Source organism: Gopherus evgoodei, chromosome 1 (genome assembly GCF_007399415.2).
Source record: "Gopherus evgoodei ecotype Sinaloan lineage chromosome 1, rGopEvg1_v1.p, whole genome shotgun sequence".
Lineage (NCBI taxonomy): Eukaryota > Metazoa > Chordata > Testudines > Testudinidae > Gopherus > Gopherus evgoodei.
In genome coordinates, this window is record NC_044322.1 from 219,883,292 (window position 1) to 219,895,955 (window position 12,664).

The 12,664-nt window shown below is 44.2% G+C and overlaps 2 protein-coding genes and 1 pseudogene across 8 annotated transcripts in view; 1 reads left to right on the forward strand and 2 right to left on the reverse strand.

Moving 5' to 3' along the window:
• LOC115636587 (zinc finger protein 154-like) overlaps nucleotides 1-12,664 on the forward strand; it is a 658,270-nt gene that overhangs the window by 491,963 nt on the left and 153,643 nt on the right. The gene's annotated exons all lie outside the window — the stretch shown is intronic.
• Nucleotides 1-12,664, reverse strand: part of LOC115636545 — a 1,011,845-nt pseudogene that overhangs the window by 232,237 nt on the left and 766,944 nt on the right.
• Nucleotides 6,132-12,664, reverse strand: part of LOC115636662 (zinc finger protein 3-like) — a 438,128-nt gene continuing 431,595 nt past the window's right edge. For 2 of the 5 annotated variants that reach the window (XM_030537058.1, XM_030537068.1), the window contains one exon: nucleotides 6,132-7,226. In XM_030537058.1, the coding sequence (XP_030392918.1) occupies nucleotides 6,367-7,218 (852 nt within the window). In that variant the 5' untranslated portion in view covers nucleotides 7,219-7,226 and the 3' untranslated portion in view covers nucleotides 6,132-6,366. Of the gene's footprint in view, nucleotides 7,266-11,375; nucleotides 11,489-12,664 lie in introns of all 5 variants that reach the window. The other 3 variants (XM_030537050.1, XM_030537043.1, XM_030537033.1) reach the window with 2 other exon arrangements.

Here is a 12,664-nt window from a genome sequence, read left to right on the forward strand (position 1 = left end):
TGCCAGTTAAGTGCCCAGCTTACACCAGCCCTTAGATCCCTCTTGGTATTTCAATGCAGGCACTGACATGTGAGAGGAAAACATCAGCTCACAAACACAGAGACTGAATTCCCCACGTTTAATCTCTCTGCACTTTCCAGAACATCACAAAAATCAATTCATTCTTGCTAGGTCAGAAAAAAAAAAGTGACACTAAGTTTTAGACTTGGTTAAATAAAAATCAGTGTTTAATTAATATAGTAAAAATACGTTCTGATTCTTCTAAATAACACCACAATGTGAAAACAGAGACAAATCTTGCCAGTGATGACTAATTTTGCAAATGCTCTTCCCATTATTAATTTCCACAAGGCCCCCATTGGAGGTCTGGGCACCTCCAGTGTCACTGCTCTGCATTCACCTTCCCCTAGAATTGTTCACGGACATTCCCAAAAGTGGAAAATTGTGCAGTTCAGAATGTGGATAGTGACCCCGTCTCCTTCCTGCACCTGCTCTACATTGCTCCACAGTAGCTTCTCCCCCTGCAGAGTCACCCCGGCAATGCAGTGCAGCCGCCCAGGGTTCAGCAGGGGCCCCTGGCAAAGACAGTGGGTGCAGCAAACAGCCCGGTGTGCCTGGCAGTGAGGAAGGGGCAGCTCGAGGTTGGAAGCTCAGAGTCGGCTGTAAAGAACCAACACCCCCTCACACACAAGTACAGAGATTGAATTCTCCAACTTTAACATCATGACACCCTGTAGAAAGTCACACGTGTCAGTTGTTTTTTTCACAGGGAGATGCAAAAATCAGTTGATGTTATCTGATTAAAATATGACTATATAGATCATTATTGCAACCACTGTTATATATTTGCAACAAATCTGGTACAAAATGTGGCATGAAAGATGTCTATGAAAAGATTGTGATTTGCTGAATATGATTATGCTATTTGTATGCATGTATCATTTTTTATTTGAAGTTATAAGCACTGGATCCATACCTGTATTTCAAATATGTTTGCTTCTGGGGTAACACCCACAAGGTAGTTAGCTCATCAAAAGGACACAACTCACAATGGACCATGGGGGATGCCCATCTACACTGAACAGACTTTTCTGTGAAGTATCCTGCAAAGTGTCCATCCTGCAATGACTGAGCAAAATCAGGCACGGGCGGGGACTTGCCCATGTGACTCCAAGCTCCCATCTTTCACCTGTGATTTTCCATTAGCTGTGCAGAGGACATTGAAACAATGGGTTTCCCTGCACATGGCAGAAGGTATAAAAGGCCCTGGAAACATCTCCACTGTGCCTCTATCCTGCTCCAGCCTCTTTCCTGCTCAAACCTCTCGACTGTGGACTTATACTAATGGGAGCCTCTAACCAAGTGACTGAGGACCTTCCAGTGATCTGGAAACAGCCAAAGACTTATCAAGCCAGCAGCTTATTCCATCACTGCTATAAGCCTGAACCAAGAACTTTGCAATTATTGTATTTGATTCCTTTAACCATTTTTAATACTCATCTTTCTTTCTATAAATAAATCTCTAGAATTCAGATACTAAAGGATTGGCATCAACATGATTTTTGGGAAATATCTAAGTTATATATTGACCTGGGTGGGTGGCTGGTCCTCTGGGATCAGAAGAACCTCTTAGTTGAATACATAGGTTTTAAAGACCCACTCATTTCTCAGTCTAGTGTTTTCAGTGGTAATGCAAGGACTGGAATGCCCAAGGAAACTGCTTTTATGACGTCTTGTTACTGGTGTGGTGAAGCAGAAGTTTCCTTTTGTTGCTGGTTTGGTATGAGCTATGGGGGATTAGGCACCAGTCTTGGGGTGTATCTACCCCATTTTTCAGCAGTTTGTCCTGAATTTGGCTCTCTCAGCTGTGGCCCACTGAGGCATGGTTACAGGCACTCAGCTCTCTTCCCTGTGCAGCGATCTGAGAAGATTGCCAGCGGAAGGACAGATGGTGGTGGACACACAGACACATGGTTAGGGCACCTGGTGAGGGAGAACTTCCTTATCTCTATCTGAGGCCAGTTGAAGGGGAAAGGATGGACATTACTCATCTAATCGGAACCACACTGAGAGGCTGAAGGAAGCAGAGCGAGGTTTGTTACTAGCAGTAACCCAGCCCAATGGGCAGGAGTTAAATATAAAGAAAAGGGTCATGTGAACAGGGTTTGCTCCCAGGGCCTTGGAGAGAAAAGAAATCTGCCACTTTCTCTCTGTGAGCTCAATTTGCTTTTTCTGTTCCTTTCCCTTACAGTAAAGATACAGAGAATGGAAGTGGTTAAACTTCTCCCAAGGGAATGAATCATGTGACTTGGTTTCTTCTCACCATTGCCAGTGCAGACAGGAGGGACAGGATTTGTTTTAAATGAGTCACGGACAGTGGATATTTTCATTGTTTTCTTTCTAAGCATTTAGCTCGGGGGTCAGCCTCACAGCCCAGTTAGTACCGAGGGAGCAGTATTAATTAAGGGCAAAACACTTCCTTAACGCAGAGTTAAGATCGGCTGGTGCAATATCAGCCCCTTGCAGAATCTGTGCAGCTGCAAAACTCAAACTTCTCAAAAGCAGGAGACACAGTTACAGGTGCCTGCACCACCTTCATCCTGTCCTCTGTCAGCAACATCCGTTAACACACACACACATTGACTCTGCCAACCCCCTGCTGGCTGAAATCTACAAGCTGTTCACTGCCTTTTACAGCCCTTCCAACCAGAGCTCCAACCCCATCTTGGCCTAATGAGGCCCAATCCCTGGGCAAACAAGACTGGGGCAAGGACTGGGCAGGGCCATGAGAGTGACTGCAGAGCAAGACCCCTGACCCCTACTCAGATCAGCCTCACCTCACTGATCTCTCCTCACTCGGATGCACTGCACCCCTCCCCGAATTCCTGAAAGCCTGGCTAGGGGAGCTCATTTTCCATTGTGATGGTCTGAGCTCTCCCTCCCCACCTGGCCACAGCTGGAGCTAAGATAGATGCCCCCTCCATTGCTCCCCTTTGGGAACCACAGTGTTAATTTAGAGGACTCTGATCAGGCTCAGATGGGGAGTGGCTGATCTCCGCTCACATTCTCCACAGTTCTAGCCCCTGTTACTTATTGAAAGAAATGACTCAATATCCCAGTTACAAGTTTTATTAACACGAACAAATAAAACCAAGAACACATATCACTAAGGCTAAACGACTATAAATACCACTCAGCTAAGAAAGGGTTAAACAATCCAGTGATAAAGTTCAGGTCAAATCAGTAAATCAACGCATTAACAAGGATATTGCATTGGAATCAAGTCATCAATTTAGTCAAACCCTCAGATGAATACAGCAGAAAATCAACCCTTATAAATCCTAGAACAGCAACCCAAGGAAGCAGGTGCATATTTAGTGATGTAGAAACCCCAGTCAGAGATTTTCACCCAGGCAGTGCAACCCAGATTCAGCCAGCTGAACATTTCAATACCGAAACCAAATTATTGCTTACATTTAGCCCACAGCCTCAAAGCGAATTAGTTTTCTCCTCAGATTTCACTATTGCATCACTAATAATAGAAAAAGGAAAATAAATGGCAAAGATTACGAGGAGTTGGATCTCTGCAGCTCTTCGGCTTTGGAGTCACATGGAGCAGGACCTGTAGCTGCAGTTGAGGAACCAGGTACTGGCATAGTTGGCCCAGCACTTCGGGCTAGCAGGCTTTTCAGGTACAGGAGACTAGTGAAGGCTGCACAGCCTGTCACTGTTGTGTTTCATTCCCCAGAAGGGATCAGTCCTGGATCCTGGAAGTCAGTCTCTCTTAGATGACTTACATAAGAACACAAGACAGGTCATACTAGGTCAAATCAATGGGCCATATCTAGCCCAGTGTGCTGCCTGAGGGCGACCAGTGCGAGATGCTTCAGAGGGAATGAACAGAACAGGCTTGTTGATTTGAAAGCTGAAGGACTCCCACCCTTACCTTTTACTTTATTGTTGTAGATTCCAGCTTACCCCACCTTACGACACCTCCTGCAAGGTCTCTGGGCAAATCAGGTGTGAACTAATCCTTTGATACAGACATGTCCCACTCTAGATGAAGTGAGGCAGAGTTTGGGCCAACGTCAGTTTGGAATAGCCCGATTTAACACAGCAGTTTTCTCAAAGTATCTACTATCATAAACCACATCTAGTGTGGATGTGTGAACCCTAAAGGTATCAAACATGAAAGAAACAAAGGCCACTTATAGGGAGGTTTCCATGGCCAGGCCTGAGGGTTAAACAGCTGGGCTCTAACAGCTGGCCGCCTCAAAAGGAAAAGGGGTCTCAGCACCCATAAAAATAACTGGTTGCAAAAATCAATCATCATGCATCCATCACCATTTTAAATGCTGACCTCTCCTGTAAGATGTGTCTTTGTTTAGCAAACAAGCAAATTGGCGAACTCTGTGGCTGTTACTCTCTAACTCAGCAGAAGTTTACACATCTTGATTCAAGCAATTTTCCTCTTCACAGAATATTTACTTTAAAGTTTATCAAAATAAATTCCATTTGAAATAGATATAATTACAGTCTACACTAGGGGTCTATTTTCATACATACTATTTCTCTCACATGTTCCTCCACTCTAATTTCTTTGGAGTGAGGTTTTACTTTTCAGGATTAGCCACCATTTTCAATATAGTAGGAGGGGTGGGGAGAGAACTAGAAGAAAATCTGAATTATATTGTAACACTGAAAGTTATCACATAATCAGCCTCTTACTTTACACTAATTAACTTCATGTTTAATTTCATTGTCGCTGGTAACAACTTATTCAAAGATTACAAAATATAAACCTATAGGGCAGTTTTCTCTTAATTCCCATTTCCACCATTGAGTTTTGTGTGAAGTCACATTCTACAATAACCGAGGAGCCTTCCACTTATGTGAGTTCATTTTGCCCTGGGTCTTCTCCCACAAGTGTAGGTGGAAGGGCTCTCACGCTGCGTGGGAAGGTTGCATCATGAGAAAAAAACACTTGTGCTCTATTTTCACATTTTCTAATCTTTCAAAGTAGCAGCAGGTGGAGAAGTGATACAAATGCATAAAACTTAATAGCAAAACTAAGAGACCAAACCATGGAGTCAGGACTTAGCATTCATGTATCCTGCAGTCTGAACTTGGAATCTGATACATTCCCTCATTGGCTACCATCATTTGCCCAGCATGGAAGAGCTTCTTGTCCAACAAGGCAGCCAGATTGGGACCCAGAGGCGTGGAATGTCTCTGAAGGAATCAGCTGTTTCTCTCTGTGCTTCATGAAACTTTGGAGCCAGATGGTAAAAGACAGTTGTTCCCAATTTAATCATGGCATCCTCTAGGAGTGTGACTAATGCCACTTAACTAGGGTGCAGCGTTCGAAAAATAGTTTACCTGGGCCACAGGTCACCATAGCTTCCATCTCTAGGGTGAAAATCAAAATCTACAATTTCTACCTGAATTCTTGTCAAATCTTTGACCTTTCTTAGAGTAATTTTACACGTCTCTGGTGTAGAATTCTTCACCAACTACACAACGTATCAATAGTGATAGTGAGGTATAACTCCCCCAAATATGCCCTTTTATTTCTTTAATCTGGTGGCACAGATTTAAATTAGGGACTAAATTCAGGTGAGGCTTAGAATCCCTGTAAAGCACCAAATGTCAGGTATCTATTGAAAATAGGTCTCTTTCTTCAGCTATGTCACATTCAACACAGATTTCATTTTCTACATATTTGTAGCATCTCCCACGGGTGAGCTGAACAGAAACATCCCTTCCATTTTCCCCATCCCTATCTAGATAGGAATTGCATTTCCCAAATAATAGGCAACACGCACCTGATTAGGAAGGCGATCTCTTCAGGAGTCACCTCCTGCAGGGCCTGGGCTACAACTGCTTTGATAGCCAAATGCACGGGTATTTTGCTTAGTTTCAAGCCATTTACTAGGGACTAGTCTTCTCAGCCTTTTAGAAAAAATATTGACCTAACCAACTGAACAACAGGGGGATTGGGATAGTGATGGGGAATAAAGAACAGGGAGCTGCAAAAGGCAGAAGCAGGGAACTCATCTAGGAGAGCTGAGAGACCACGGTGAAGATGGTGCAAAGGTCGCTCTGTGGGAATTCGCAATTGTGATTTTTTTAAAAACAATCTTTGGCCAGCAGGAATCAAGGCATTTATTACAATTCTCTCATATGTGGATTTTCTTACGTCTAACAAGGTTTGATCTCCGACTGAAGCTTTTCCCACACTCATAGCACGTGTAGGACGTCTCTCCACTGTGGATTCTCTGATGAGAGCTGAGCTAAAACTGAAGCATTCCCCAGACTCAGAGCATGTGTAGGACACCTACCCTGTGTGGATTCTCTGATGTGTGATCAGGGAAGAGCTCTGCTTAATACTCTTCCCACATCAGCGCATGTGTACGGTGTCTCTCCTATGTGGATTGTCCGATGTCTGATAAGGTTTGAGCTCTGATTGAAGCTTTCCCCACACACGGAGCACATGTAAGGTCTCTCTCCTGTGTGGATTCTCTCATGTGTGATGAGGGCTGAATGAGCCATGAAGCATTTCCCACACTCCGAGCATGTGCAGGGAGTCCATCCAGCATGGATTTGCTGATGTCTAATAAGGCTTGAGCCCTGGTTGAAGCTTTTCCCACACACAGAGCATGCGTAGGGTGTCTCTTCTGTGTGGATTCGCTGATGCCAGATGAAGACTGAGTTATAACTGAAGCGTTTCTCACACTCAGAGCACTTGTAGGGTTTTTCTCCTGTGTGGGTTTTCTGATGTCTAACAAGGCTTGAGTTCCAATTGAACCTTTTCCTGCACTCAGAGCATGTGTAGGGTGTCTCTCCTGTGTGGATGGTCCTATGTCTGATAAGTTGTGAGCTCCAACTGAAGCTGTTCCCACACTCAGAGCACATGTAGGGTTTCTCTCCACTGTGGATTCTCTGATGTGTGAGAAGGTCTGAGCTCTCACTGAAGCTTTTCCCACACTCATGGCCTGTGTAGCGTGTCTCTTCCAAGTTGATGCTCTCAAGTGTAATAAGGTCTGAGTAGCTACTGAAGTTTTCCTCTGGCCTGTGCTTAGTCTCACAGGCTTTTGCTTTTTCTGGGAGTGCACAACTCCCGGAAACATTCCCTTTGGATATTCCTGATAACATCCCAGGTGGTTCTACTTGCTCAGCATCTTCCTGCTGGGGATTCTCCTTGTTCTCACTCACCATCTCATCACCTGATGGGAGACAGAGACAATCCAGACATAGGTCACTCCCTGTGCTGGAGAGAAAGGAAATCTCAGAGAGAGGAATGGGAAAAGGTGTGAACAAGCCAAAATATGTGTGGGACAGATTAAACCTATCAGGAGCTGATTTTCCCCAAAGGAGAGAGAGGAAGGGATCAGTTATGGGCATGCAGCTCACCAGGGGAAAGTGAGATTGGGGAGGGACCTGATGCCAACTGTCAGTCAGGATAGGTGGGAAGCCTTGAATGACATCTGCCTAATGATTCCTCATCTGCAGGAAACAATCCTGAACTTGGAGAGCTCACAACTTGGAAAGTCTTTGTAGGGCATCCCAGGGCCAGTGCAAGGATATTTTGTGCCTTAGGCAAAACTTCCACCTTGCGCCACCCCCTCAAAATAAATTACATACATTATACACAATACACTGTCACAGAGTAACGTTATAATTTAGAATTTATGTTTCTGCGCTTTAAGTTTAGCAAATTTAGAAACAAGTTCCTCCAAGTCAATGCTGTGAGCAAGGTCATGTTCTATTGACAAGGTAGATAGGCCAACAACATTTTGTTGCAACATTGATGTTCGCATGTATGTTTTTATCAACTTGAGCTTCGAGAAGCTTTGCTCACCACTGGCCACAGAAACTGGGAGAGTCAAGAGGATGCGAAGAGCAATAACTATGTTAGGGACACTATCTGTCAGCTTATTTTCCCATATGAAGTTCAATACATCTTGCAGTGATGAACTCCTTTGGACCTGTCTTGCAATAGCTTGCAATTCACTGCACAAGTCGAAGGCCTCAATATCTTTGGATCCACCATGTTGCAAAGCTTGCTCCAGATTCAAGCAATGTTCCATAATTTGCTTTGGTGTTTTATTTTGCAAACTGTAAACATCATATATGAAGCCAAATACTGAACTAATTTGCTGCATCAATGTGAATCTTTCTTCAATTGAATGTATTGCTGCGTCGATGACTGCAAAGTAAAAGTTCACTTTGAATTTTTCTTTCGGATTATAAATAAGTTCGCCATCTGCTTCATATGTGAACTGCTTCCTCTTCTTTCTAATACGGATTGGATCTGGTTCAAAAAGTGCCGGTACATCCAACTCCTCCGCAAGTTCACCTGTGTCTGCCAACGTTTTCTCAAAGGCTGTGTCACTTCTGCGGCCCACAAGAAACTTCTTGGTTTCTCCAAGTTGATTAATGGCATCACATATGTTGAATTCTTTTGCCTGAAGTTGTTTGCTAGTCATGTTGATCTCAAACAATATGTCATACCACAAAACAAGAGAAACAAGAAACTTGAAACTAGAAATGGCTTTTGTAAGAGCCTTTGCATCAACTCGTGACATATTGCCAGATGATCCTGTCAGAGTAGTGTCTTCATAGATGTCTATCAGAGCATCATAGATGTCACCAAGCTGATAGTGAAGAGGTTTCAAGGCATCAATTCGACTTTCCCATCTTGTTTCACTCAATGGTTTAACTGTGAGATTAGATACGTGGCATGTTAGAACTTCCCAGTGATGTGCAGAAGCTGAGACATACACATACACACAATGAACTAAATCAAAGAAGGTGGTTGCCTCCAAGCAACACTCTGCAACATCATTAACAATAAAATTCAATGAATGTGCACTGCAAGGAACGATAAAGGCTCGTGGATTAATATCCAAAATTCTTCGCTGGACACCATTTTCTTTCCCTTTCATATTGCTCCCATTGTCGTAGCCTTGACCACGCAAGTTTTCTATAGGCAGTGACATCTCTTCTAACTGGTGAAGAATAGTTTCTGTCATACCAGCTCCAGTTGTCTCCGTAAGCGACACAAATCCCAAGAAGTGTTCCTTTATGCATACTGATTCAGTCTTATTCTCAGTCTCTGAAGTAGGCCTATCCACAAACCGAATGATCATGGTCATTTGTTCAACATGGCCTGCATCTGGTGTACAATCTAGAATGATCGAAAAGTATTTTGCAGCACGAGCAGATGCTAGGATTTTTTGTTTGATGGCATGAGAGAAGCTGAATAAGCTCATTCTGTATGTCTTTCCCTAGGTAATGTACATGCATCTCCTGGTCCTTAATCCTGCGAAGATGCTCATCCATAAGCGGGTCAAACAAAGACAGCTATTCGACAAATTTGAGGAAGTTCCCATTATCAGAAGTGTGCAGTTTGTCATGTGTGCCCCAAAAGGTCAGGTTTTGCATACCAAGAACTCTGACCAAAGCAATCAGACGTTTTAGTATTTGCTGCCAATACTTCTCTTCTTGCTTAATCAAGCGCAAATGTTCTTCATCAATTGTTCTCTTGTATTTCAATTGCAGTTCAAGTTCCTTCCATGTTTGAACATTCGTCAAATGTTCACTGCTTTTCTCGTGTCGTGAAAGAATTTCAGACATGTTCTTCCAGTCTCTCGAGCCTTTTTCAGAAAGAGCTGATGTGCCAATAGTACTACTGCCAAACAACTTGCAGCAGAAACAAAAGACAGAATCACTTGATGTGGAATACTGCAGCCACTGATGGGGCATTTCTTCTCCATTGACAAGACTATGTTTGTAATGAATTGTCAAGAATTTTCTTTGCTTACTATCTTTGGGAAAATTGAACTGCTGAACTTGTTCTGGCCCATGTTCCACCAGAATTTGTCAGACTTGATCATCACATTTGGCCCAAGTAGCAGGATCACTAAAGCTCAAATTCAAACGAGTGACATTTTTGCTTTCACAGTCTTCCAAGTTTTAATCTTCGCATGGTTCATTTGATTCCTCTTCAATATTCAGAGTATGTTCTTCAAACTTTTCTTCAGCTTGTGAAACTCCCATCCCCACCTCTATCTCTGCTTGATCCTTTGGCATTGAACTACCTTCATCTCTGGCCAGTGGATGGAGATATTTCAGAAACAAACCTTCTTGCTTTTTTCCTTCATTTTGCTTATCAGCTTTACGCTTATGAAATTTTGCCTCAGACAATTTTTTTTTATCTGCCATGAGGCTGCATCAATGGAAAAGGAAAAAAAATGAAATTTTATTCCTTTCCATTCTTTTTCATGTTCACTTTTAAAAGTAAAGGATAGAGAATACATGTCACTTACTATAAGTCACTATTTGAATTTCATCAACTGTTTGACGTAAATATTGATTAAGAGATCAAGATGACTTTCCCTTAAAATTAAGCAATGTTGACTGTAATCAGAAATACATCCTTTTTAGTCACGTATACTTCCTTCCTTCCTTCTTCCATATCAAAATCTGACTGGGAATGCTGCAAAACCCATTCTGTCCAACCAGCCATGCACCTCTAAATGATTAAAAACATCAAATGGTACAAACTCAATTTGAATGAAAAGTTCCATATTCTAACTAAATAGGTCATACACTCTCAAATGGTTGCCAAGTGCTCTCTGTGCTGGTATGCTCATCTGCTCTAAATGCCTACTAACTTCCCTGTGAGAATAATCTTTGACTTTGATCCAATGAAAGCAGGATGGAAACCCTCCCCCTCCCCCCGAAGACCTAGGACATGATGACTGGATGACATAAACAGACACCTGTCCCTCACAGGCACTACCTCATAACATGCCAATTTTTCTCAGCAGCGGGAATCTCTGAGCCCTTTAAATCCCAGCCCCAGCCCAGCCGCCGAAGCTGCGGGCAGCATTTAAAGGGATCGGAGGTACCCGCCGTTACGGGGAGCCCAGAGCCCTTTTAATCCCGACCATAGAAGCTGGTGCGGTCTGGCACGGCGTACTAGCTCTTGCTGGTACGCCGTACTGGACCGGACCGCCTTACTTTCACCTCTGGTGGAGTTTGGGCCGAAACCCTGCTGTTGTGCCCGTCGCCGGGCTTGTGCCATGTGAGTGCTAAGCCGCGGATCTCTGCCCAGCCACCAGTACCCCCACTGGCAATGACAATAATTGCATGGAGTGGCTGCTGCACTGGGAGATGGAGTCTGAGCCGCATGTGTCAGCGTGCCGCCGGCAGCCCAGCCCAGGAACACTGTAAAAAAAATTGGGGCACCGCTTTTTGGCACTCCAGGCAACTGCCTAGTTTGCCTTAATGTAGCACCGGCCGTGGGGCATCCCAAAGGTTTCCTTTATTCATGGACAGTTTTTGAGATGGTTCACTCAATTCCTCACCTGTGCACATAGCTCTTGGGAGCACTTTTTTTCAGAGCCATAGAGGTCTGAGACCCATGGCTGTTCCCCTCAATCCAGCTGCGAGATCACATCAGGTTTTGAAAATGGAAACCCTGGGAAGACGAAGAAAACAAGGGAGGTCCGTGGAATTTGTGGGATACTTGTCACAAGGAATATTCCATGGTTTTAACCCCAGCTCATTTTTAAGACATAACACCCTAAGGCCGGCTTCCTTGGCTCAAAGTGGCGGGACAGTTATTATTCTTATAAATCATATTCATGACCTTAGCGCCCAAGAGCCAACTAACCGTGGGCCCCTGTTGTGCTAGGCACAGCACAAACCCAGAATAGAAGATGACCCATGCCCTGAAGAATTTACAATCTAAATAGACAAGACAGATACAGATGGGGGAAGAGGTGGAACCTACCAGCAGAGTGAACTATGTGAAGGCAGAGGGACAGATCTGATGAACACAGGCATACATCTTAGACTATTGTATTTAATGTTATGACTAAGGTCAGTGTTTTCCGGAAATTGCCGCTATTACTGCATTTCCCCCTGAAATTACTCTTCATTTCTGGAATCACCCTTCGTATCCAGAATAGTTGATCAGAGGGTGGGTGGGGATGCAGGGTCACAAACACCAGATTTCTGCCTGGAGACACCTGACTCCTCCCCAGGGCACAAGGCAGAGGCTGGGGACTGGCTGCTTTTGAGACTTGCTGCCAATTTCTTCCCTCCTCAAACAAGTCTGGGTTCAGAAAAAACACTCTGGAGCTTCCCTTTGGGAGGTGGGGCACCGGGCAGTGGGACGCTGGGCACCCTCATCATGCTGTAGAGCAGACAGTGCTCACACCTGCTCTCGACTGCGTCAACAGCACTTCTCCCTTGCTCATCACCCCTGCACACAGCTGGTTCATATCCCATCTCCCCAGCACACAGCAGGCTCTAGGCTCTCAATGCACAGTGTCTGAGCCCCACCTTCCCCACACAGCTGGCTCCTGTCCCCACCTCCAATGCACTTTTGGGCTGTAAAGGATTATATATTGCTCATGCTTGTCAATTACTCTGTTCTCGTTGCCAGCAAACACTGGCCCTACTTATGACTGTTATCTGTATCTTTGAGCCAGCCCTTGAAAGCATGAATACGTCACAGAGTGTGATGCTGAGATGGGCCAGATGATACTGGTGAGGTTGAGGGATGGCTTTCCTGTGCAATCTGGTGTCACTAAGGCTGGATCTCAAGGCTGGTTATACAGAACTCCATCTTCTGAAGCTTTGCCCCACA